Source organism: Leptonychotes weddellii, chromosome 4 (assembly GCF_054177405.1).
Source record: "Leptonychotes weddellii isolate Sample4059 chromosome 4, ASM5417740v2, whole genome shotgun sequence".
Lineage (NCBI taxonomy): Eukaryota > Metazoa > Chordata > Mammalia > Carnivora > Phocidae > Leptonychotes > Leptonychotes weddellii.
This window is the reverse complement of record NC_138372.1, coordinates 21,677,207-21,704,217: the sequence shown is the minus strand read 5'-3', so window position 1 is coordinate 21,704,217 and position 27,011 is coordinate 21,677,207. Positions and strand designations below refer to the sequence as shown.

The 27,011-nt window shown below is 42.0% G+C and overlaps 2 protein-coding genes across 3 annotated transcripts in view; one reads left to right on the top strand and one right to left on the bottom strand.

Annotated features, from left to right (window-relative positions):
- ZCCHC17 (zinc finger CCHC-type containing 17) overlaps nucleotides 1-15,642 on the bottom strand; it is a 60,600-nt gene extending 44,958 nt beyond the window's left edge. The window contains exons 1-2 of one of the 2 annotated variants that reach the window (XM_006747213.3): nucleotides 15,514-15,642; nucleotides 5,406-5,526 (exon numbers count right to left, since the gene is read on the bottom strand). In XM_006747213.3, the coding sequence (XP_006747276.1) occupies nucleotides 5,406-5,471 (66 nt within the window). In that variant the 5' untranslated portion in view covers nucleotides 5,472-5,526; nucleotides 15,514-15,642. Of the gene's footprint in view, nucleotides 1-5,405; nucleotides 5,527-15,513 lie in introns of those variants that run through there. The other variant, XM_081817935.1, reaches the window with a different exon arrangement.
- Nucleotides 15,643-15,781: 139 nt separating this feature from the next.
- SNRNP40 (small nuclear ribonucleoprotein U5 subunit 40) overlaps nucleotides 15,782-27,011 on the top strand; it is a 32,663-nt gene continuing 21,433 nt past the window's right edge. The window contains exons 1-4 of the mRNA XM_006747212.3: nucleotides 15,782-15,976; nucleotides 18,339-18,468; nucleotides 20,164-20,257; nucleotides 21,573-21,738. Of these exons, the coding sequence (XP_006747275.1) occupies nucleotides 15,833-15,976; nucleotides 18,339-18,468; nucleotides 20,164-20,257; nucleotides 21,573-21,738 (534 nt within the window). The 5' untranslated portion in view covers nucleotides 15,782-15,832. The remainder of the gene's footprint in view (nucleotides 15,977-18,338; nucleotides 18,469-20,163; nucleotides 20,258-21,572; nucleotides 21,739-27,011) is intronic.

Below are 27,011 nucleotides of genomic sequence, written 5' to 3'. Positions count from 1 at the left end.
AAAATTCTAATGCAAAAGCAATGTGACATTTGACATTTTATCTGCTCCTGGGAATGATCTTCAGACGTATACATGGTAGGCCCCCATGCTGCAGATGAGGTGAATAGTACAGGTACTGAAAGAGCACAGACTTTGGAGTGAAAGATGTGGCTTCTAATCTCAGCTCTGCCACTCCTTAGCTGTGGGATATTGAACACAACTTGCCTTTCAGGGCCTAAGTTTCTAAGTATAGTCACTTTCCTCCTGCAGATAACAAATGATGTACACAAAGTGCCTTGCAGTGATATCTGGCACCTAATGTATATTCAGTAAATTGTGGCTTTTTAGTAAGACACTGATGCACAAAAGTTAGTGACTAATGGAAACACAACTAATTTAGACACAAGGCACAGAACCTAGATCCCTTGAAGCCTAGTCCAGTGCCTCTTACTCCACCAAATATCATTACCTCAATGTTAGGATGGAAAGAGACAAAAACTTCCATTTGCCTCATATTTTTAAATGGACACTTGAAATAACTCTATGATGCAGCATTAATGGGTTAAAAACCAAAAGGTTTTTTTTTTTAAGATTTTAGTTATTTATTTAAGAGAGTACACATGGCGGGGGGAGGTGGAAGGAGAGGGAGAAGCCAACTCCCTGCTGAGCACAGAGCCAGGAGAGGGACTCGATCCCAGGACCCTGAGTTCATGACCTGAGCTAAAGTTAGATGCCTAACCGAATGAGCCGCCCAGGTGCCCCAAGAACCAAAGTTCTAAAGTCCTCTTTTATACTGATGAATATGCTGTAGTGGGATAGGGACCAGACAGTCCCAAAGAAACAGTACAATGAGGCAGATACTAGTACTTAAAATCAAGGTAAGGTGGAACTGGAGGAAGGATGTCAGAGATTAGCTGGTGCAATCCTATCATGTTTCAAATGAGGAAAAGTGAAGACCAGAGACACAAAGTGCTTACCCAAGTTCACAAAGCAAGCTGTAAGACTGTAAATTTTTAATTACAATAAAAGCAAATCCCTTCTTTCTGGACCAACTAAAGGCTTTTGCTTTTAAACTTTTTTTTTTTTTTTTAAGAGAGAGAGAGAACGTGCACGTGCATGCAAGCAAGCAAGGAGTGGGGAGGGGCAGAGGGAGAGAGAGAATCCCAAGCGGGCTCCACCCCCAGCACAGAGCCCAATCGGGGCTAGATCCCACAACCCTGAGACCATGACCTGAGCTGAAATCAAGTAGGACACCCAACGACCGAGCCACCCAGGTGCCTCAGCTTTTGCTTTAATTTAGTAACCGACTTTTGCTTCACAGTTCTAGACGGCTAAGGTGTTTCATACTACATAACAACATTATTAAGGGCATAGTTATCTAACAAACTTAAAAGAAGCATCTGGAATTTGGAGCCCAACTCGCCTTGCTGCTATAAATTAAGACCATCTCACTTTTCAATCCTGAAACTCCAGTGTCACATTATGATCTTTTGAGGAAATACCATTAACAGACCTTAATTTGGTCTCTCCCAAAAGGAAAAGTTAATGTGCTCCAGAATGGATGCACTCAACTCTTCAGTCAGGAAAAGGCATTCTTGTCTATTTCCAGTACCAGGTGTTTCCATCACTGTGTCTCCTAGGGTGCAGTCAGAGTTGAAATTAACAGAATGGCACCTGCTGTAGATGATCACACAGTCTGCCTAGTGTCCCAAGAATAATTAGTCAAATAACTCAGGGGAAAAAATTCAGTAATTATCTCAACTGAACTCAGAGCTTAGGTAAAATGAATTTACCATCTTCAGAGTAGAGGTTGCATTGGCCTTGAAACTAGATCCCCATAATGTGAATGAGCAACTGGAGGCTCAGAGACCTAAGTTACTTGTCCAAAGTTACAAAGGTAGAAAGTAGCAAGAACAGAAGTCTTTTTACTTCTAGTTCAATGCCATTTCCACCTCACCAACACCAATCTCCCCTCAGCATTTCTTTGGCTATGGCTGGGCTGAGCCAAATCCCAACTCCCACTGCTATGCTTATACCTGCTACCATGCTTCATTGACTCCAGCACCAAGATAACCTCTCAGAGGATGAGAGAAGGATGAATACTGGCTTCTCACTTACTCAGTCACTGAGCTCCCCAGCCCTGCTGAACCTGCTAAGAGAAGAACTGCTAGGTTATGGGCTACACCACCAGTTTCTTCAGGGCAGATTGGTCCTAAGAGGCTTGGGTTCAATTTTATTCAAACATCTGCTGAGCACTTACCTGCAAGACACCATGTTAGGTACTGCGAAATAAAAATACTTAAAAAAAATGCCCAGCCTATTTTTAAATAAATTTGAAGTAGTTACCAAGATATATGAGACAACCATGGCCCTTCCTCTCCAGTAACTCATACTCTAGTGGAGGAGACAAACACATACACAAGTAACAATCATACAAAACAGACTGTGATAAATGCTGTTATTGAGAACCAAATGACTGTGGAACAACTAGATTTACCATCTACCCTCCTTCTATACCTCAATTCAGTTAAAAGAGTTCTCTTAAAGTTCTTTTGGTTCCTCCATGCACTTATGTACAGCTGGACAACCCTAGGAGCAGTTTAGCAGAAAGTAGACCTGGAAAGAGGACTTGATTTAAAATCCCAGTTTGGAGCACCTGGGTGGTTCAGTAGGTTGGGCATCCAACTCTTGGTTTCAGCTCAGGTCATGATCTCAGGGTTGTGAGATCAGCAAGCGTGGGGCTCTGTGCTCAAAAGGGAGTCTGCTTCCCCTCTCCCTCTCCCTCTGCCCCTCCTCCCACTCTCGTACTTTCTATCTCTCCAAAATAAATACATACATCTTTTTAAAAAATAAATAAAATAAAATCCCAGTTTTGCTACTTATTAACCATTGGGCAATTAATTAACTTTTGAGAGGAGCTCCCTTATCCATAAAAAAGGGTAACAATTTTTTGGAAAGTCAATGACACAGAACGTGTAAAAGTGCTGACATATGTTAGGCTTACAAATTTTTTTGAATTTTAATGTAACTGAGTCTTCTTTGAAATATTAGGTACTCATTAAATGTTTGTGGATGACTATTCTGAAAAACAGCTTCTTTCTGATTTATCAAGCAACTTCTCTCTCCCTAATTCCAGTCATATCTAAACCATCATTATTCAAAATGTGCTCCTGAAATCCTAAGCTAGAACTACTAAGTTCTCCCCAAACATTACCCTAGCCCATCCATCCTTAACAGTAACATATAAAACCTATACTAATTCAAGTCCCACCTCTTTTAAGCAGCTGTCGGGCAGGAGCCACTTCAGAAATCTGAGTCAGTTTGTGAAGGGCACAGCACTCTTCTCTGCCTTCTGTGCAACACCTGACAAACGAACTTCATCATCAGAAAAATCAATTTCATCTCTAGTGCTACCCATTTCCTCTTCTGAGCCCTGGTACCTCACTGATCTTTGGGAACATCACAGGCCTTAAAGAAAAAGGACAAAGGCTCTGAACAGCAGAATTGTTTACTATTTGCTAGAACTTATTATCCTTTGTATACTGACTTTATATTACAAGTTGGGACTGACTTAACAGAAGTGAAGAGCCACAATTATCTATAACCAACTGACAGACAGAAAGTCTGCCCTCAAAGACCTCCCATTATTAGAAGATGAAACTTTTGTCAACCATAACGCAAATATGAACAACCATAAAGCAAGTAAGAATGATACTGTTAAATACTACAGGCACTCATAGGACACTGAAAACAATTTTTTGGCTTTACTTTTGCTCTGAGAGGAGGAAGATAATGTTAATGAATTCCTACTCTATCTCAGGCATTGTTTTTATAGATGATAGCTTATTAACCTTCCAATCCTATGGAAGAAATTATTTTCTCCATTTAACAAATGAGAAACCCAAGACTCAAAGAGAGTTAGTGACAGTATCAAGAATCACACAGTAAGTAAAAGCACTAGGACAGGAATTCAGGTTTTGTCTGCTCTCCAAATACAATGCCTTCTTCCTCAAAGGCTGATCATTCAGTCGCCAAAGATGTAATTGGCACCTATTATTTTCTACCCACCTACCTGGGACTGAGATCTACAACCACAAACAAAACACACAGGGCTCTGCCCTCACGGAGCTTAGTGTCTGTGAGAAAGAAAGACATTACACAAGTACACAAATACAGGGTAAGCCTATTTATTCATGTTGGGGAAAAGATCCCTGAGGAGACGTTAGGGTCAAGACCTAAAACATGAAGAGAAGTTAGTGGGAGAGTGGGGCAGTTAGACACAGCATGTACAAAAGTCCTGAGAAGGAAGCAAGCTGAGAATGGTCAGGGTGGTAAGGAAGCTAGTGTTGGCTGGTGTGCGAGTAGAATAGAACAAAACCATACAGTCTGGATAGGCAGAAGCCAAGTCATGTAGAGCTCATGAAAACGAGTTTGAATGAATTCAAGTATAATGAAAAGCCTAGAAGAACTGTGAGAAAGCAACATGTTCAATCTGTTTTTTAGATGTTATTCTGGCTGCAACAGAAAGAACAGATTGAAGAGGGACTACAATAGACATAGAGACCCCAGTGGCCAAGCAAGAAATGGAGAGCTTGAATTAATGGAGTGCCACAGGGATAAAGAAGTATACATTCAAGAGATATATCTGGGACGTAGCAATAGTACAACTTGCTGATGGACTGGAGTGAGAGGGAAAATCAAGATCAAATCAAGAGGAGAAATGAAGGATGATGCCCAGACATTTAGCATGGGTACCTGGAAGGATAGTGGTTCCATCTGCTAAGATGGGAAAGACTAAAAGAACAGATTTGGTTAGAAAATAAAAAATTCAGGGGCGCCTGCTGGCTCAGGCAGTGTAGCATCTGACTCTTGATCTTGGGGTCATGAGTCTGAGCCCCAGCCCCACGTTAGGTGTAGAGATTACTTTAAAAATAAATTTCTTTAAAAAAAAAAAAAAAAAGGAAAGCGAAGAAAAAATTCAGTTTAAAACATAAATTAGACATGCTGTGAGGTACCCAAATGAAGATGTCAAGTATGCAGTTAGGAGTCTGGAGCTTAGAGGAGGTACAAATAGTAGCCAGATGCTCCACTAGTCCTTCCTGTTTGAACTGTGATGCTCCACATATTCTCAAGTGGACAGGAGCTCCAAACCCAGCTGCTTTCCACCCCCCAACTATTCTTAACACAAATGGTAAGGTTTTTTTTGTTGTTTTTTTTTTTAAATGTTTTATTTATTCATTCATGAAAGTCAGAGAGAGAGAGGCAGAGGCAGAGGGAGAAGCAGACTCCCTGCTGAGCAGAGAGCCTGATGCAGGGCTCGATGCCAGGACCCTGGGATCATGACCCGAGCCGAAGGCAGACGCTTAACCATCTGAGCCACCCAGGCGCCCCACAAATGGTATGTTTTTAAGTCCAAAAGAGTATACCTCTCCTTGGAAAATAGTATAGAGAGCAGGCAAGTTCTCCATGGTCTCGGGTCTTCCTGAATTCATCCTTAACGTTCTATGGCTCCTCCATTTCTCTTCTGCTGAAGCTAATTCAAGTGTCCTATCACAAAGAAATAAGACAGACAACAATATGAAAGCCATCTGCATTGAAGAAGAAATGTACACATAATCCACAGCTAATCTCTACAGAATAATAGCATTAGATTTAACACCATGCACTTTTATCCACATCTCTTTTGCCCACTGTGATCATGAGGAGTTGTGGAAACTTTGATTTTTTTTTTTTTTTTTCAATTTGATACTTACCCAAGGCCATTCGTCTGTTTTGTTTTTTCTTTTCTAATTGCTACTGTTACTATTCTTTTGTCAAAGGAAGGCTGCTTTTGAGATGTGTGTGTGAAACTGAATTTTTAAGAAGGGAATAATAATAGTAATAAGAGCTAACATTTATCAAGAATTTACTATGTCCTGGGGTGCCGGGCTGGCTCAGATGGTTAAGCGTCTGCCTTCGGCTCAGATCATGATCCCAGAGTCCTGGGATCGAGTCCCGGGGAGACTGCTTCTCCCTCTGCCTCTCTCTCTCATGAATAAATAAATAAAACATTAAAAAAAAAAAAAGAATTTACTATGTCCAGATACTGTGCTAAACACCAGACAGCCAGTATCTCATTTAATCCTCAAAACTCTTAAAATGTAGATTGTATTCTTATATAAATGAGAAAACCAAGGCTTCCAGAGGTCAAATTCTAGACATATGTCAAAAAGCTAGGAAATAGTGGAGTCAAACTCTGGCTGACATCAGAGTCCCTGCTTTAAAACCACTATGCTAGGTGTTAATCTGAAGTAACTTCAAAAAGAGAGAATAGCTTACTTTTTTCCTTATAAAATTAAAAACACACATGCTCATTTTAAAAGTTCAGACAATACATTCATAATAAAGAAAATATTATCCATAATTCAATTTTATTTATATTCTTTAAAACCTTTTCACATACAGGTTTTTTAACAGAATCATAAAATTATTAATCATTATTTAACAGCCATTTTCTTATATATTTTAATAATTCATACACATACACTTTTTTTTAAGATTTATTTAATTTTAGAGGAGAGAGGGCACATGTGCACACAAGGGGGAGGGACAGAGAGAGAGGAGTCTTTTTTTTTTTTTAAGATTTTTTATTTATTTGACACAGAGATAGAGAGCACAAGCAGGGGTGGCAGCAGGCAGAGGGAGAAGGGGAGCAGGGAGCCCGACGTGGGACTCAATCCCAGGACCCTGGGATAATGACCTGAGCTGAAGGCAGATGCTTAACCAACTGAGCCACCCAGGCTCCCCGAGAGGAGAGAGTCTTAAGCAGACTCCACAATGAGTGTGGAGCCCAATGTGGGGCTCAATCTCACGACCCTGAGATTACAACCTGAGTCAAAACCAAGAGTTGGACGCTTAACCAAATGCACCACCCAGGTGCCTCTACACCTCTTTTTCTTAATGCCCACATAATAATCCATTCTTGGATGCACCAAATTTACTCAACTATTTATGAATCATGTTAAAATGCAGACTATAATTCAGTAAGTCTGAGGTGGTGCCTGAGATTGTACATTTCCACAAGCTCCCTCCTGGATGATGCTGATGCTTGCCTGAGTAGCGAGTCTTACAGCTTTGGAGTTGGAAGAGACCTTACAGATACTCTTGCTCAGTCTCCTGTTTTTTTTGTTTGTTTGTTTGAAGATTTTATTTATTTATTCGAGAGAGGGAGAATGAGAGAGAGAGAGCATCAGAGGGGGGAGGGTCAGAGGGAGAAGCAGACTCCCTGCTGAGCAGGGAGCCCAATGTGAGGTTCAATCCCAGGACTCCAGGATCACGACCTGAGCCGAAGTCAGTCGCTTAACCAACTGAGACACCCAGGCGCCCCTCAGTCTCCTGTTTTAAACAGAGGGAACTAGCAGTCTAGTGGCTCTTAACCATGCCACTTTACTCTGCTGGATAAATCACTGCTACATAAAGATAAATCTAATGGTTCTGCCCTCAGTTCTCTTTTTCCTCCCAATTACACTTTCCGGCAGTAAGATTTGAAACTCTATTTTCCTTAGATGTTCATAACCAAATACTTTCTTCTCTATTCAACCCCCTCATCTTCATATGACGACTTCAGGTCCTAGTTTTGGAAAGTCTTCCTGATCTACAGGACCATCCATTAACTGAACTGCCTCACTTAAAACAGAAATGAGAGAAAATCCTATCAGTCTTCCAAATCCTGGTTCCAGTATCATCCCCAGGTTCCTACATCCTTGTCCTTGAGTTCTGTAAGACAACTTCGTATCCTTATAATAAACTTGCGCTTTTTGGCTTAGATCAGCCACAGGTGGTTTTTCTTACTTTACTAATAGTACATAGAATGGAGGCAGATTGGTCAGTTCTCGAGAAATGGCTGATAAACAGGTTAAATTCAAGTATCACAGCCTGATTAGATCCTGCCTCTTCCACTTCCCAGCTATGCAGGCTCATCTCCAATCTTCCCTCCCTCTGACTAGCATTTCCCACCTCACATCCTAGAACAAAGGTTATTGACCTGAGGCCAGTGGCTCTATCAAGAGACCTTAACTCCTCCAGCTCTTGGAACACTACACTAGTGAAGTATAGAATCCATACAGGCCACAGCAGCTGGGACACCTAAGTCTATCATCTGTTCCTTCTACACAAAGGTCATGGAAAGAGCAATAAAAGCAGAACAATCTTAAGCTGATTCTTACAGATTTCTGCTGTGGTAAGTGTATGACCACTAACTTAAAGCTCTCCTATTGGCTCCTTCCATAGAACAGTACCCTGAGAAACCCTATGCAATTCTTCAGGAAGGAAAGCGGTATGCATTGTTGAGGGAAATCCTAAAATACAACAGTAACAGGTTTACAATTTCAGGAAAGTAGAGGGTTGCCATTTTAAAAAATGGAACTTAAAATTTTCTTTCAAATTATGTTCTGTAGAAACCTAGAGTTCTGGGGGCACCTGGGTGGCTCAGTTGGGTAAGTGTCTGCCTTTGGGTCAGGTCATGATCCCAGGGTCCTGAGATCAAGCCCCGCATCAGGCTCCCTGCTCAGTTGGGAGTCTGCTTCCCTCACTCCCTCGCTGTGTGTGCTCATGCTCTTGCTCTCTCTCACTCTCTCTAATAAATAAAATCTTAGGGAAAAAAAAAGAATCCTAGAGTTCTATGGTGGTTATTCAGAAGCTTCTCAGTTAACCCGAGTTTGGTTTTTTAAAATATTTATTTATTTGAGAGAGAAAGCACGTGCACGCGTGGGGGGAGGGGCAGAGGGAGAGAATCTTCAAGCCGACTCCCTGCTGAGCTCGGAGCCCGGAAGCAGGACTCCATCTCATGACCCATGAGATCATGACCTGAGCTGCAACCAAGAGTTGGATGCTTAACTGACTGAGCCACCCAGGTGCCCCCACCGCAAGTTTATTTTTAAACATTCAATTCTGAAATATCTAGGGACCACAGGGTTCAAGAAGGCCAAAGAAGTAGGGCGTGAGGCCAACGAACCAGAGGTGAGACTCCATACCAAAGGTAGGGGGAGAACATTCCCAAAGAAACCAGAGTCAAGGGAGGTCCCGCCCAGAGCAGTTGTGAAGCTAGCAGCCTCTCTTCAGTAATTAAGTAGTGATTAATTATTGCTGATTCCCACCTGCCTTCACAGCCTTAGGGTGGGCCATGGTAGCAAAGAGGAGTGGAGGTTATAGGAGGAGGGCCTACTTTCAATAACAATGTATTCTGTTTTGATCCAATTTACCTATTAAGCTTCTGTGTAAGAGTTCATTTGGAAAGAAGAGTCCTGCTGTTTTAAAAAGTTTATAAAACATTGAGATAGATAAAGTCCAGTCAAATAGGACCACATCTGTAGACTTCAAAGAGCAAGTAAACTGACAAGGATTGAGGTACATCATTTGGAGTTGCTTTGCAATAATTCTAGAAACAGAATAAATTCCTTAAGTGCTTCGTTTTCCTTGAATGTTTTAAACAACAACGGAATAGGTAGGAAGGCAACACGGACCCAGTTACTAGCCACCCACTTCCCAAAGCAAGGGACAGAGCAAGAAAAGTATACTGTGGGAATGAGAGGTGTAGCAGAGGAATGGTGGCCCATAGTGAGGTCAGAGCCTATGCTGGGTGAGGAGAAAATTTGCGAAGAGCAACCCAGTGTAGAAAGGAGCAGAGTAATGATGGCATCTATATAGTGGGCTGTCCAGAATGATGAATCAGTGCCCAAGAATGGAGAAGCAGGGCCTGGAGACTAGAGGTAGTAATGCAATGTTAACTTTCTGATTATACTAGTTATATTGTGGTTGTATAAGAGAATGTCCTTGTTTATAGGAAAACTAAAGTATTCAGGGATGATGGGGCATCCAGTCAACAACTTAAGTCTCAAATGATTCATTAAAAAATGTTATTTGTACTGTACCTCCACAATTTTGTGATTGCTTCAAAGCTGTTTTTAATATGCATGCAACTGAAAAAGAAAAAAACAAACAAACAAAAAAAACCCTGCTCTCCCTTCTCTCAAGCAATGAGAAGTCCATAGAACAATATTAAATTGGTAAGATACTTAAAGCACTTTTGGAACTTCATTTCATGTGTCACCTTACTGATCTGGCCATGGTTTTTGTCGTTGTATTTAAGCTTGTTTGGATTTAGATTTGTTGTGGTTGCTACAGAAAAATACTAACTGGATAGAACGCTGAGAGTTAAAAGAATTCTAATTTATCTTTAACCTGTGTATAAGAATTGCGAGCAGAATCCATTGAAAAGTAAAAATACTGGGATATGAGCAAAGACAGAATAATGACTCCAGGGGCACCTGGGTGGCTCAGTCGTTAAGCATCTGCCTTCGGCTCAGGTCATGATCCCAGGGTCCTGGGATGGAGCCCCACGTTGGGCTCCCTGCTCGGCGGGAAGCCTGCTTCTCCCTCTCCCACTCCCCCTGCCTGTGTTCCTGCTCTCACTATCTCTCTCTGTCAAATAAATAAATAAAATCTTTAAAAGAAAAAAAAAAAGAATAAGGACTCCAGAGGCTGCATTCTCAACCACTATTCTACACTGCCTCAAAAAGAATTTGCAGTGCATATCTAAATCTTTTAAGAATTTCTAACACAAACTAAGTCCCAACATTTGAGATTCCAATGAGGAGTCATCATCTTAAGGGCATCATTCATGGAGGAGGTAATGAGCTGGGTCTGGATTCATTCATCCAAACATGTAACCAAGGACCATTTCTTATTTGGTTTTCTGTTCCCAGTGTCTGGTATACAGTAGGTACTCAAAGTTGTTTTTTGTTTTGTTTTGTTTTGTTTTGAATGAGTGAATAGAGCCTCACTATGTGCCAAACACAGGTAGAGAAAAAAGGGAGAAAGCATTCTGGCCGAAAGAATGCAGAGGAAATGAGTTCTGCCCAATATATTGGTCAGATCAGAAGGTGGGAGACTAGTAGCCAAACTTCCTCCTTCCCACCAAATTACTAGAATGACTATCTTAGACAGATGATTATTCCTTTTGAACTTCAGTCATGGATCAATTGAGAAAATGTCCAAAAGCAGGAAAGAGAAAGAATAGTAAAATGAAAAAAACAAAAAACAAAACCCCACACCACACACAAAAATGGTCTCATAAAATGTGAAAGCTGAAAAGGAATTAATGGAGTTCACTTAGCCCATTACTTTTATCTAACTGAAAATGAGGCTAACAGAGGTCAAGTTACTTGACAAAGGCTGCTTACAGTTAACCATGTTGGCACTAGACCCCATGACCAGTACTCTCCTATCCCATACTGTTGTTAAAATCAATAATCCTGGAGGTCCTCTCCAAGACCTCTGATAACAACAGCTAGTATTTGAGTGTTTATTGGCCATGCGTTAACCTAAAAGCTTTACTTGTCTTAACTAATTCATTTTTTAAAATTTTTTAAATTTATTTTTTATTAAAAGATTTTATTTATTTGACAGAGAGAGACACAGCGAGAAAGGGAACACAAGCAGGGGCAGAGGGAGAGAGAGAAGCGGACTTCCTGCCGAGAGGGAGCCCGATGTGGGGCTTGATCCCAGAACCCTAGGATCATGACCTGAGCCGAAGGCAGACGCTTAACGACTGAGCCACCCAGGCACCCCTCTTTTTTTATTATTAACATATAATGCATTATTTGTTTCAAGGGTACAGGTCTGTAATTCATCAGTCTTACACAATTCACAGTGCTCACCATAGCACATACCCTCCCCAATGTCCATCACCCAGCCACCCCATCCCACCCCCCTCCACTCCAACAACGCTCAGTTTGTTTCCTGACATTAAGAGTCTCTTATGGTTTTTTTGTTGTTTTTTTTTTTTAAGATTTTATTTATTTATTTGAGACAGAGAGAATGAGAGACAGAGAGCATGAGAGGGAGGAGGGTCAGAGGGAGAAGCAGACTCCCTGCCGAGCAGAGAGCCCGATGCGGGACTCGATCCCGGGACTCCAGGATCATGACCTGAGCCGAAGGCAGTCGCTTAACCAACTGAGCCACCCAGGCGCCCAAGAGTCTCTTATGGTTTAACTAATTCTTTTTTTGACCATGCTACAAGATAAGCAATCATCATTGCCATTCTATAGATGAAGAAACTAAGACATGAGAGAAGCTAAGTAATTTGCTTAAGATTACAAAACTATGAATGATGGAGATGAGATTCAAATCCAATGAACATTTTTTCTTCCCTTTCTAGATTGTGAAATTCTTCTAAGCATGTACTTGTTACACATTATCATATCCCTCCCCCCCAAATCTCCAGCGTCTAGCACAGCGTAAGGCACGTTGTAATTTATAACCAGATACTGAAGTACTTCATTTTATCCTATTTTAAAATGTTAGTTAACTCATCAATTCAGCACATTTACTGATGCTTATGCCAGGTCCCGTGCTAGGCACTTCATAAACCTTTCAATCCTTAAAACAATTCTATGAAGTAGATATCCCTGTATACGGAAATGAAGTAACTTGCCCAAAACTCATAGCTAGAAAGAGACAAATATTAGGCCATTCTGAGGGCCACACACATGCCACTAAACCACCTCTTTCAACACAGTCCCTATCTCTCAAAGACTTCCTACTCTGGTAGGGATAATGGTAACCAATTACAATGCAGTGTTATCAGTGCTAAAATAGTGGCTAGGTTCAAGTGCTGAGAAAACAAGAGAGAGCAAGGATTTGGAGGACACAGGGAAGTTTAAGAGGTGACAACCGAATAGGATGACTTTAAGGATAAATGGAAGTCCTATAGCAGAGAATACTGTTCTTTGACCTCATTAGAACCCTAATCTATTGAACTCTACTTTCTTCCAACCTATTAGCCCTCTCCACCTTGGATTCCATAGCCCATCATTTCAATAATACCCTGGCCTCCCTTTAACCCCGTGTGTTTACATCTCACCTTTCTGGCATGAATGGAGTATAGCTGCAGACAACAGAACCCATGCTAGCTAAGTTAAGCAGAAAGAGAGTTATTGCCAAGTATTATATGGCTTACAAAATTACTTGAAGGGCTACAGGAGAAGGCTCTCTTGGAACTTATGGGAACAAGTCTTAACCCACAAAATAAGTCTTTCCCATGATCAAGAAAGTTATGGCTATCATTGCAGAAAGTCACTTAACCAGCAAGCTGATGACTAAAGAAATCCACTGCCTCTGCTATGATACTTGCCAGCAAAACTGGATGGCTCTCACCCTCTTTGTCTCCACATCTAACTCAGTTCCAAATTCAATTCTCACCTTAAGTGCAAAGGAGCCTAGGAAATCATTTTTAGCATTCCAAACTTTTCAGTAAGAGAAGGCACATTAAGAGGTGGAAAAGTGTGCTGAGCAAGTCAAATCACCAGTCCTCACCATACCTGGATATGTTTTCTCCATGCCTACACTGAATATCCTGATGTTGCTAGAAAAAAAAAATATATATGATCTCCAACCTCAAATGGGCCCTTAATTCTGCAAGACAATTCTACATTTCTCTGGTCTATTCATTCTCCAACAATCTACAATGACTTTCACACTTTCTACAATCTTCTCAAATCTCTGACCTCCTCTTATTCTAAGTATATGATCCCATCACATACTTTCCAAAAAAAATAAAAGCCATGAGAAAGGAACTCATTTTACCAGTACAAAACACACAAACAACCTGTATCTATTGCCCTCATTTTATTCTTCCTTTCTATTACCTGGAGAAACTTCCTTCATTTCCATCTTCCTAAGATTGTTCTAACTGTAGTTTGGATCCCCATCCATTCCCATGTTCTCAGCAATGACCCAATTTCTCTCTTGTGTTTTCCATTTCTCCATCACCCTCTCAACTGAGTCCTTGGTGACCTCTCATCTCCTTCAGCTTCCACATCCTCTCCTCTCCTTTACAATCATATGTATGAAAAATACTCTAGATTCACTGCCTCCATCCATTTCCTTCTCTGAATCTTTGCCTTATATCTGGCTTCTGGTCCCACCACACCAATTCTCATGAAGGACACCATAAGCTCCACAAAGATAAAGCCGAGAGACATTTTTCAATTCTCATGATAAATTCCAGGATTTTCTAACACAGACCATTTCCTGCTGCTGAGACAACATTCCTCTGGTCCTCCACTCTAGCTCTTCTGTTTCTCTTGTGGACTCCTGCTCCTGTTCTTGGCCATTACATGTTGGGACCACTCAAGGTTCTCTTAGTTGATCTTACCCACACCTATGGCTCAATTATCCCCTATATATAAATTACGCCCAACTAAATATTTTCCAAAACATCTCTGAGTTCCAAAGCTGTATTTCAAACTGCCTCCTGGATGTCATGAATGACCTCTCCCTTCCCCTTCCAAAAAAAGAACTACCCCATAGCCAGAAACCTAGGAGTTATGTTTGATTTCTCTTTCACTCCCTGAATCCAATCCATCACTAAGTTCTACTGATTTTACCTCCTTATCTCTAGAATCTGTCCAGTTCTCTGCAGTTGTACCAATACCTCAGTCCTCACTGCTAATATCTCTCACCTAAGTGGTCTATCTGCATCTGTCTCTCCTCCAATCTGTTCATGCTACTGAGACTGAACAGCCACCTCTCCCCCCACACCGCTCTCTCCCACAACAACAACAAAAACACCCAGTGGTTTCTCATCAGTCTTGAAGTAGAAGTCCTGCACCTCTACCCACCTCCAGCTGCAAACTGTACCAGACTCTCCTTCATTCCCTCTGCACTGGCCACAGTGGCCTCTTTTTGCCTTTTAGTCATTTTCTTCCCATTTGCCACAGGGCCCCTGCACATGCTGTTCTCTATGGAATATTCTGCCTTCCTCCCTTGACCCAAGTAATTAGAATTCTTCCTTCAGGAATCAATTCAGGCATCTTTTCCTCACAGATGCCTTTTTGCTTATTTCAGGCACTCATAGCATCAGGCACCTCTCCTAGGCAGCACGTATTTTACAGTTCTTTGAGATCACCGTGTAACATGTTTGCCCTCCCGGACTCAAACCCCTGAGGTCACGGACCATCTTTGGTTCACAATGTATCCTCAAGGCTCTTTCCAATAAATACCAATTGGACGATTAAGGAGAAGACCTAGTTCCCAAGTATGAATCCAAATTTCTCAAAAGACCGTGCTCTGGAGAAGCAGGAGTCGGATATTCCTCTCATCTCTGTCTCTCTCCGAGGCACAGAGCAGGCCCTAGCAAAAGGCTGCACCATCAGTGGCAGAAACAAGTCGGCCTCCTCAGCCAGAGGGGAGCCTGGTGGAGCTGGGAGCCAAGACTTTCCTCCCTGGGGGCGTCCGGCACAGGCACAGGGCTGGACACGGCAGATGCTGGACGAACAAGTCAGCGGTCGAGGGCCTCAGACGGCCGCAGAGACCCCAACGCTCTGCTCCAGCCGAGAAGGGGAACCTAGGCTGCTACGTGCCGGCGCTGGGACCTCGGGGTCCGCCTTTGCCCCCTGAAAACCTTCAACTGAGAAGGGCCAGGCTCAGGCCACACAACCAAGTCGCTGCCTCCAGATGCCTCAGCCACCCACCCACGACCTTCCCTCCACTTACTCTGTGTCAGCTCCGGGTCTCCCCGCCGCAGCATTGCGCGAAACGCCAAAACCAGACAGCGCTCCCACCCACAAGACACAGCGCGCCTAGGTGGGACTCCGGCTCCATCCACCAATCCTGGCACAGTACTCTCGTGACGCTAAGAGAGCTGACCAATAAAAGAAGAGCAGTCAGGGGGCGGTTCAGAGGGGAACTACTGGAAAACGATTGGTTTCTCCAAGCCGGAAGTACTAGGGGAAGAACTAATTTGGAACCAATCGCGCGCTGCCTGAGGGTGTCGGCGCGGTCAGTGGCGGCGCTGAGGAGAGCGGTTGCCGCCATGATAGAGCAGCAAAAGCGCAAAGGCCCAGAGTTGCCACTGGTCCCAGTCAAGCGGCAGCGGCATGAGTTGCTGTTGGGAGCAGCGGGGTCGGGCCCCGGAGCGGGGCAGCAGCAGACGGCGCCGGGCGCTTTGCTGCAAGCGGTAAGTGAAGTAGCAGGCGGCTTTCGGCCCTCGGCTCATCTTCCTCTCTGAGAGCCTAGCACCCGGTGATCCCACACTGCGGAGAGGGAACGCGAATAGCTATCTGCAGTTAAAGTAGGGAAGTACTGTGAAAGCGGTCGACACCCCCGCGGATGCCCCATTCGTTCCCCGGTAGGACGCCACTTTTCAGCGTCTCGACCACCCTGTGAGGTGGCGTTAGAATTGGTTAAAGACCTTGAACTCAAAACTGGTAACAGGGCTTTTTCATACTTAATCTTCCACAGGGATCGCGCGTAGAATAAACATTCAGAAAAGTCTGTAGAACGGATGGATGAATGAATGAAAGAATGAATGAATGAGGGGCGGAAGGAAATGAATGAGACCCGCTCGCTTTGGGACTTTGGACAAGTTGCTCTCCCCTTTTTTTCTCAGCCCTAGTACTGTTATTAACAACAACCGAACAATTGCTAACATTCATTGAGTCCCTGTACTAAGGGCTTTGTGTATGAAAACTCCATTAATCTTGGTAACAGCCTAAGAGTTAGGAACTCTTCCTGGTAAATGATAGATATTTTAAACCCCGAACCCATGCTCTTAACTGCTTTTCTTGTAAGATGGAGGTGATGATCACATCTCTCTTCCTGTGCTATTAGGCTCAAATCAAGAAACACATGTGTCTCCTCTCTCAACCTTTCCACCAGCCGGTGAGCAAATCCTGCTGGCACTGTCCTCAAAATATATACCAAATTGCTACCCCTTGTGCCACCTCCATCACTAACTCCTGGTCTAAGCCATTGTTTTCTCATCTGGCATTATTATAGTGAGGTCCTAACTGGTAGTCCTGTTTCTGCTCTTGTGTGATCAGTCTTTTCTCAGTCCAGCGGCCAGAGAATCTTGCTAAAGGTCAGATCACGTTACCCTCTGCTGAAAACTTTCGATGGCTTTCCACTTCACCCAGAGTTAAACCAAAATCCTTACAATCTTTTGCTTGTTTTCCCTTTACCTATCAGATCTACCTATTTTCCATTGCTAACCCTGCTCTAGTCTCGCTGGCTTCCATGCTCTTGCCTCAAAGCCTTTGCATTTGCTGCATTCTACCAGAATGCTCTTCTTCAAAATATCCACATGGTTTACACACTCAGCTCCTCCAAGTCTTTGTTCAGATATCATTTTTTCAGTGAGGGCTTTCCTGACAACCCTGTTTTAAGTTGCAATACCCCATATGCATTAATCCACATTGCTTTTTTTTCTCTATAGCACCTACCACCCACTGTATGTTTTATTTGTTTTCTTTCTCCCTCTCTCCTCTTCCTCCTTTCCACTAGAACACAAACTCCATTGTTTATTTTGTTCAGTACTATTTTTCCAGTGCCTAGAACAGTGCCTGGCACATAATATTTTTTTAAATAAATGAGTAAACTGGAAACTACTAAAAACATTTGGGGACTATTGATAGTGTACCAGTCCTTCTCTCTGAAAAGTAGTTTTATTGAATTGTCCAAGCCTAGGCTTAGTATCGAGACCATAATCAAAACTACTTTCCTGGGTAATATGTACCCTGCAGGGTGGTTGGGAAGCACAGTTCAGTCATTCATTAAATGAGCTAGAGACTGGGAAAACAGTGTTGAATGACACAAGCAGAGTCCCTGCACTCACAAGGCTGCTTTTCTACCAGGGAAAAAGAACAAAATGTGTAAACAAATACATAAGGAAGGTAATTTCAGGTAGTGGTAAGTACTATGAAGAAGTACAGTAGGATTAATGGAATACAGAGGGGAGGTGTGGTGCTGCTTGAGTTTGAGTGATCAAGGAAAGACTTTCTGAAGAGGAAACATTGGAAGGAGCTAAACACGGGAAGATCAAGGGAAGAGGGTTCTGGTCAGGAGCAACAACAAATGTGAAGATCCTCAGACAGAAATGAGCTTAACATGTTTGAGCAATTCAGAGTTGGCTATGGGGGCGCGCCTGGGTGGCTCAGTTGGTTAAGCAACTGCCTTCGGCTCAGGTCATGATCCTGGAGTCCCAGGATTGAGTCCTGTATCGGGCTCCCTGCTCAGCAGGGAGTCTGCTTCTCCCTCTGACCCTCCCCCCCTCTCATGTTCTCTCTCTCAATTAAATAAACAAAATCTTTAAAAAAAAAAATGTTGGATATGGGACAGGAGGAAAGTGAGGGAGTAGTTAGTAAACAGGTAGACACTGGACACTTCAGCAGGAGGGGATTAAATTAGAGGCATAAGTTAATATGAGAAGAGTTGCCATTCTCTAAATCAGGAGAAGTCTACTCAGTTATTGTTTCCCATGTCTTTTGCATCCTCCTTTGCCTGTATGTAGTGACTACCCTGTACTTCTGTCTTTTATTTAGGGACCTCCAAGGTGTTCCTCCCTTCAGGCCCCAATCATGCTGCTCTCAGGACATGAAGGGGAAGTGTACTGCTGCAAGTTTCACCCCAATGGATCCACCCTAGCATCTGCAGGATTTGATCGACTGATATGTAAGAGATGGGTTTTTGAAGTTGGAGTAATTGCTCTCTGCTAAAAAACCTTTAATGCCACAGAAGGTATCAGTCTGAATTGGTCATATCACAAGCTACATAGCTAACATGCTAAAAGAGTATAATAAGAATGTTGAATGATCTTGGATATAGACCTCAAGGTCCATGTGGTAAATACAGAAGGGATTATGTTACTAGTTGGAAAGTGAGTTGCCGTACTTTGAGAATATCTTCCTGATGGAGACAAATCTTGAGCTGATGTAGCCAGACAGGAGATCTAGGCATACTGAGTTAATGGAATAATGAGGAGAGAAATAGCTTTTCCTTTTCCCAAAGATGTGAGGCCTTCATCTTGATACACTTATAGAATCCTAGCATATGGGAAAGAAGGGTGGGGAGGACCCTAAAGTGGCAACTCACTTGGATAATTTACTTGTAGATCATTAGGATCTGTATCCAAGTGGTGCCTGGCTGGCTCAGTCAGTAGAGCATACAACTTTTGATCTTGGGGTTGTGGGTTCAAGCCCCATGTTGGGTGTAGAGATTACTTAAAAATAAAATCTTAAAAAAAAAAAAAAAAGGTCTGCATCCCGATTCTCAGCTGCTAGTTGGCAATACCCACTTTTGAGAAATAAATTGAAAAAAAATTATTTTAGAAAAGTCGTGAGAAAAAGCAAGAGAAAAGATATCAGGAGCATCTGACTGCCTTTTATTCTGGCATTGTTTGTTGCATTGTGAAATGAAGTGAGTCATTTAGCTGTTTGCTTATAAGTCTGGACCTCCGGGTGGATGATAGTTGTCTTTGCTGTCTTGATTTAGGTGTTCTAGTTCTCTGATCCTTACGCTTAACAGTGGCCAAGCATCTGGAAGACTTACAGTCTTTGCAGAACATCCTTGAATCGATAAGCTTATTTCATCAAACAAAAAACAGTTTATCAACCGAAAAATAATTACTATGTTTCTGTGCCTTATTATATATAGAGGTGCTCCTTAGTAACACTCATTAAAGTTCATTCCTTGCTAGACCAGGTTCCCTGGGGACAGGAACTGTGTCTATTCATTTATCCCATTTTATCCTAGCACCTGGCATGTTACAGGTATATGGTACATGTGGAATGAGTAAATGTAGTATAAAGTCATTGCCATGTGACCTTCAAGTCAGTTCCAGCTTTCTGGGTTATCTGTAAGTGCTGTCATTTTGCAGTCTCTTTATACTCAACCAACATGTAGTAGTGAGTACCAACTTTTTTAACATTACAGCAAAAATCTTAAGATTTAAAAAAATATATCTATTTTTTTTAAAGCTTTTATTATTTGAGAGAGAGAGAGCATGGACGGGGAAGGGCAGAGGGAGAAGCAGACTCCCCACTGAGTGGGGAACCTGATGTGGGTTTTAATCCCAGGACCCCAGGATCATGAACTGAGTAAAAGGCAGATGCTTAGCTGACTGAGCTACCCAGGCACCCCCCAAAATTATATCTATTAACTAATTTTTTCAGCCTTACGAAATATGAAAATATTGCACTATTTTTATTTTTAGTGTCAGGAAAATTGGTCCAGTCAGTAGAGCCAATAGTGTTCCAAGGGAGTATAATCTCAAAACTGTTGTGGTAAATTTTTAAGTACCTTTTCTATGGCTGATGATGAGTTTTCTTTTGTGTAGTAATGATCACAGAACCCCTGTCTTCCTAACAGTGTTGTGGAATGTCTATGGTGACTGTGATAACTATGCTACATTGAAGGGACACAGTGGGGCAGTGATGGAGCTGCATTATAACACTGATGGCAGGTGAGTAAGTAGGCTGAATAATGGAATGACAGCTGCTTCTCATACTAATTTTTCTTGGCATCCTTTCACATTTCATCCTTAAGTTTTCTCTCAGGAGACATTGCTGTCAAACACTACTGCATTTTGGGCAGCTACTTTATTATCCTATCACTATCAACCCAATTTCTTGTTCCACGTATGCATTTGTAAATACATCTCTATCATCTAACATCAGCAGCCAGGCAAATTTGTTTCTTTAAGACATAAAACAAAATGTAATTTTATATGCAGAAATCAGCTATTTTTACTATACAAGCAATAAAATATTTATTTTGAGAAACTCAAAAACATATAAATAAAAAAATAACCCATATTCCTACCATTCCAAAGATAATCACTGTTAATATTTTGATACATTTTTCTCAAGTTTTTTTCCTACTTAAAGCTGTTTGGTTTTACATGTACATTAGAGGCCCACGTATGATCTTTTCTGCTGCTTTTTTCCTTTAACATTTACCTAATATATCGTTTATTATAACATACATTTATCATAAACATTTTAATGATCACATAATGAATTACAGTAACTATATGTAATATAGAAATGTGATTATACAAAGTTAATTAGTCCTAATAGGTATTTCAGTAAACATTCATTATTTTATACCTCTGATCTCTATAAAATGATAAGGTCCCTGAATCAACTGGTACATAGCCTTGTATACATTTTTCCTGTTAATATTTGAGTAAAGATAGCCTTATAAAATCAATTATAACTTAGAAATCATTGTCAGGGGCACCCAGCTGGCTCAGTCCTAGGAGCATGTGATTCTTGAGCTCAGGGTCATGAGTTTAAGCCCCTTGTTGGGTGTAGAGATTACTTAAATAATAAAACTTAAAAAAAAAATCATTTTCAGAGATGAAATAAAAACTTTGAATTTTAGAGAAAGGGTTAAAGTTACTGAGTCACTGGGTCAGGAATTGCCACAGTCTGTCTTCCCTCTTTAGCAGGGAGTGATTAAACATTTCCAGATGGGAAAGTGTCTAAAGCGTCTATCAAGGAGGAAGATATTGAGAAAACTACTGTATTAGGTTGGAATATATCATGGGGACTGACGGAAGGACATTTATTTACATTTTCATGGGGTAGACCTCGTAACCCGGTCAGAGAACCAGTAGGATTTTGGTAGGTAGGGTGAGGCATGCCTGCATCATGTGTCAGACTGTCAAGAGTACAACGTGTCAGTGGCCTTAAAGAGTTTGGCACACTTTGGCAAGTGGGGAGGATGGATGGTTATTGTTCATCTTCACTTACTTGGTTTTGTTCTTCTTGTAGTATGCTCTTCTCCGCATCCACAGATAAAACTGTGGCAGTGTGGGATAGTGAAACAGGCGAGAGGGTTAAAAGGCTGAAAGGACACACTTCCTTTGTGAATTCCTGTTATCCAGCCAGGAGGGGCCCCCAGCTTGTCTGCACTGGCAGCGATGACGGGACAGTTAAGGTGGGTGTTGTCCGTCTGTATGTTGCAGTTTCTGAGGTTCCATAATGTGAACTTATTTTGCCTTCCACCTATGGCGTAGCCTCCTCTCCACAACTTTGTTTTAACAGTCATTTCCCAAAACAGAGGTCTTTTTTTTTTTTTTTTTTTAGGGAGCGAGCGAGTGGCGGGGGTGTGGGGGGCGCAGATTGGGAGGGAGAGAGACAAGCAGACCCCATGCTGCATGTGGAGCCCAACACAGGGCTCAGTCTCACAACCCTGAGATCATGACCTGAGCCGAAACCAACAGTCAGACACTCAACCAACTGGGCCACCCAGGCACCCCCAAAAAATGAGGTCTTTTTAAATAACAGTATTTTTAAGTATCTTGTAGAATGTTAGAACCATGTTGAACCATTGTGACTTGGAATGAAATGGACCAGCTGAGTTGGATTCTTGACTGAGCTGTTAATGTAATTATGTGATCTCAGGCAGTTCACTTTTCTGATCCTGTTTCTCAGTCTTTAGAACAGTGACAGTAATATACATGTCTTACAAAGCTGTTGTAAAAGTATAGTCACTATATGAAAAGATCAGTATATGGTTTAGTAACAGGGTCATTTAGTCCAGTGATTTCTAACTTGTCTTCATGTCAGACTACCTGAAGAACCTGTTAAAAATACCCAGATTTGGGGCAGCTGGGTGGCTCAGTCATTAAGCGTCGGCCTTTGGCTCAGGTCATGATCCCAGGGTCCTGGGATCGAGCCCCACATCAGGCTCCCAGCTCTGCGGGAAGCCTGCTTCTCCCTCTCCCTCTGCCCCTGCTTGTGTTCCCTCTCTCGTTGTCTCTCTCTCTCTGTCTCTCTCTCTCTCTGTGTCAAATAAATAAATAAAATCTTAAAAAAAAAAAAAAAAATACCCAGATTCTAGTTCAGTAGGTCTAGAATGAGAATTTTTGTTTTTAAATTAAGACTTTTTTTTTTAGAGCAGTTTTAGGTTCACAGCAAAATTGAGGGGAAAATACAGAGATTTCCCATATACCCACTGCCCCCACACATGCACAGCCTCTCCCATGATCCCCACCAGAGTGGTATATTCTTTTACAGTTGATAAACCTGCATTGACACATCATAATCACCCAAGTCCATAGTTTATATTAGGGTTCACATTTAATGTTACACATTCTGTGGTTTGGGACAAACATATAATGACATGTATCCATCACAGTGGTATCATACAGAGTATTTTTGCTGCCCTAAAAATCCTCTGTGCTCCTTCTATTCATCCCTCCCACCCCTGACAACCACTGATCTTTTAACTGTCTCCATAGTTTTGCCTTTTAAGATTGGTTTCTTTTACTTAGTGATATGCATTTTAAGATTCTTTCATGTCTTGCAGACAGCCTCTCCTCTGCTGTCCTGCCCACAGTTACCTTGCAGTGTATTCAATAAACTCCTATCTCCTTTAAAAAAAAAAAAAAAAAGATTCTTCCACATCTTTCCGTGGCTTGGTAGCTCATTTGTTTTTAGTGCCAAGTAATATTCCATCGTCTGGATGTACCACAGTTTATTTATTCATTCACTACTAAAGGACATCTCGGTTGCTTCCCAGAGTTGGCAATTATGAATAAAGTTGCTATAAACATCCATGTGGGAGTTTTGTGTGGACCTAAGTTTTTCAACTCTCTTGAGTAAATACTGAGGACTACGATTGCTAGATCATATGGTAAGAGCATATTTAGTTTTTAGAAACCACCGATCTGGGTGCCTGGCTGGCTCAGTTGATGGACTATGCAACTCTTGATCCCGGGGTTGTAAATTTTTTGGTTTTTTTGTTTGTTTTTAAAGATTATATTTATTTATTTGAGACAGAGAATAAGCAGGGAGGGAGGGAGAAGCAGACTCCCCGCTGAGCAGAAAGCCTGGTGTGGGGCTAGATCCCAGGACCCTGAGATCATGACCTGAGCTGAAGGCAGCTGCTTAACTGAGCCTCCCAGGCACCCCTTGGGGTTGTAAGTTTGAGCCCCGCATTGGGTGTAGTGATTACTTAAAAATAAAATCTTAAAGAAAAAAGAAACCACGAATCTGTCTTCCAAAGTAGCTGTACCATTTTGCATTCCCACCAGCAACGAATGAGAATCCCTGTTACTCCACATCCTCATTTGGTGGTGTCAGTGCTTCAGATTTTGGCTTCTCTAATAGGTATATAGTAGTACCTCACTGTTTGTTTAATTTACATTTTCCTGATGACATATGATGTGAAGCATCTCTTCATCTTTTTGTCATCTATGTATCTTCTTTGGTGAGGTGTCTTAAGATTTTAGCTTATTTTTTTAAGATTTTATTTATTTATTTATTTGTCAGAGAGAGGAAGAGGGAGAGAGCACAAGCAGGGGGAGCGGCAGGCAGAGGGAGAGGGAGAAGCAGGCTCCCCACTGAGCAGGGAGCCCAACATGGGGTTTGATCCCAGGACCCTGAGATCATAACCCGAGCCGAAGGCAGATGCTTAACTGACTGAGCCACCCAGGCGCCTCTTTAGCTCATTTTTTAATCATGTTGTTTGTTTTCTTATTGTTGAGTGTTAAGAGTTCTTTGTACATTTTGGATAATAGTCCCTTATCAGATACACAAATATTTTCTCCCTGTCTTGTGGTTTATCTTCTCATTCTCTTGACATTGTCTTTTGCAGGCAGAAGTTTTTAGTTTTAATGAAGTCCAGTTTATCATTTATTTCTTTCATGGATTGTGCCTTTGGTGTTGTATCTAAAAAGTCATTGCCATACCCAAGGTCATCTGTGTTTTCTTCTGTTACCTTCTAGAAGTTGTACTTAACATTTAGATGTGTGATCCATTTTGAGTTAATTTTTGTGAAAGGTGCAAGATCTGTGTCTAGATGCATGTTTTTTGCCTGTGGATGTCCAGTTGTTCCAGTGCCATTGGTTGAAGAAATTCATTTGCTCCATTGCCTTTGTTCCTTTGTCAAAGATCAGTTGACTGTATTTATGGGGGTCTATTTCTGGGCTCTATCCTCTTCCATTGATGTATTCTTTCTCCAATACCATACTGTCTTGATTACTATAGCTTTATAGTAAGTCTTTTTTTTTTTTTAATTTTTTTTTTTTAAAGATTTTATTTATTTATTTGACAGAGAGAGACACAGATAGAGAGGGAACACAAGCAGGGGGAGTGGGAGAGGGAGAAGCAGGCTTCCTGCTGAGCAGAGAGCCTGATGCGGGGCTCGATTCCAGGACCTGAGATCATGACCCGAGCCGAAGGCAGACACCTAATGACTGAGCCACCCAGGTGCCCCAGTATTTTTTTTTTTAATATTTATTTATTTATTTAAGTAATCTCTATACCCACCCTGGGGCTTGAACACACAACCCATCGTGGCCCAAAGTGGAGTGTCAGGGCCCAAGTGAGGTGAGGAGAGCATCCATGCAGGATGGGAGCAGTCCACTGTAGGGAGATGGGGACTGACAAGGGTAAGGATGGCATCCATATGACACAGAGTAGGTAGTCCAGTATGGGGATTTGGAGGGGGGAGCAGGCCAACATGAAGAGTCAATGCCCTAGCAGGGTAAAAGGGTCATCTACACATTGGTGGGGGAGAAAGTATGGGTGTCAGAGCTTGAGCTGAGAGTGTCCACATGGGGTGGGAACAATTTAGGTAGGGAGTCTGAGGCTAGCATTCCTGAGGAAAGGCAGCCTGGAGAGGGATATTAGAGCCAGAGCAGAGTGAAGGGGGCATTCATACAAAGGGATAACCCAAATGAGGTGAGGAAAGGGTCCACATAGGGAATGGGAATCACAGTTCAAACAGGGAAAGGAAGACATCCATGCAGGAGAAGGGTAGAAAAGGATGTGGGAGATGATTACATACAGGAAGCTTGATCAGATAAGTATAATAAGTATAACAGGAGGCAGAGAAAGGAGTTACCAATACAGGAGAGAGAACTAAAATGCATCTTGTGTTGTTGGCTTTGAACTGGAAGTGTCAGTGTGAATGCATGACATTCAACATATAAACAGGTAGGTATAGAAAAAACAATAGATGTAAATGTATGCTTACAGATGTGTGTGTGCATATATTGGCAACTGTCCACTGAAAGGGTTTAGGAACAATACCCCAATAGCAATGAGCACATCTCCTGTGCACATCTTGGTCTTTAAACACCATTTTCCACTAAAGAAACCAGGACTCCTTATTTTAGGACTGGGCAGGGAAAGTACAAGATGAACCTGGAACATCTTGTGCAAGAATGCTTGTCAAAAGAACATCTTAATCAAATGCTCAAACTGAACATTATCCATGATGGGACAAATCAAAATCCTGAGCCACTCAATAAAATACAATGAAAATGCAGCATCACTCCAGTGAGATTCCTGCCAAAGAGGCATAATTTGATTCTAATCATGAGGAAACATCAGACAAACCCAAACTGAGGGACATTCTACAAAATAACTGTTCTGTAATTTTGAGAAGCATCAAGGTCAAGAAAAGTCTGAGACACTCTTCCAGGCTGAAGGAGGCTAAAGAAACATGACTCGTAAATTCAACACATGATCTGAACTGAATCTCTTTGCAATAAAAGAGGTACTGGTTCAAGTGGTGAAACTTGAATGAGATCTGAGGATTGGATGGTAGTAATGTGTTGGTGTTAATTTCTTCATTCTGATTGGTTAAGATTATATAGGATTATTTTAAGATTTTGTTTATTTTTTGAGCGAGAGAGAGCATGAGTGGGGTGAAAGGGCAGAGGACAAGGGAGAAGCAGGCTTCCCGCTGAGCAGGGAGCCCAATGTGGGACTCAATCCCAGGACCCTGGAACCATGACCTGAGCCGAAGGCAGTCACTTAACCAACTGAGCCACCCAGGCGCCCCAAAGATTTTATTTACTTATTTGAGAGAGAGAGAGAGCGCATGAGCTGGGTTGGGGAGGGGGGGAGCGGCAGAGGGAGAAGGAGAAGCAGACTCCCCACTGAGCGGGGAGCCCGATGAGGGGTTTGATCCCATGACCCCAAGATCATGACTGGAGCCAGAGGTAGACGCTTAAGCAACTGAGCCACCCAGGCGCCCCTAATATATATATCTTTATAGGACGAACACAATCAAGTATTTAGGAGTGATGGAGTATTAGGTCAGCAATTCTCAAATGATTCAGGCAACAAAAATGTTCTCTCTTACTTCCAACTTTTTTGTATTTCAAAGTAAAATAATCTTTTAAAAATGGTGGTTGTCTGGAACTAATATTCTAAAATATCTGACTCGGGGGTGCCTGGCTGGCTTAGTCAATG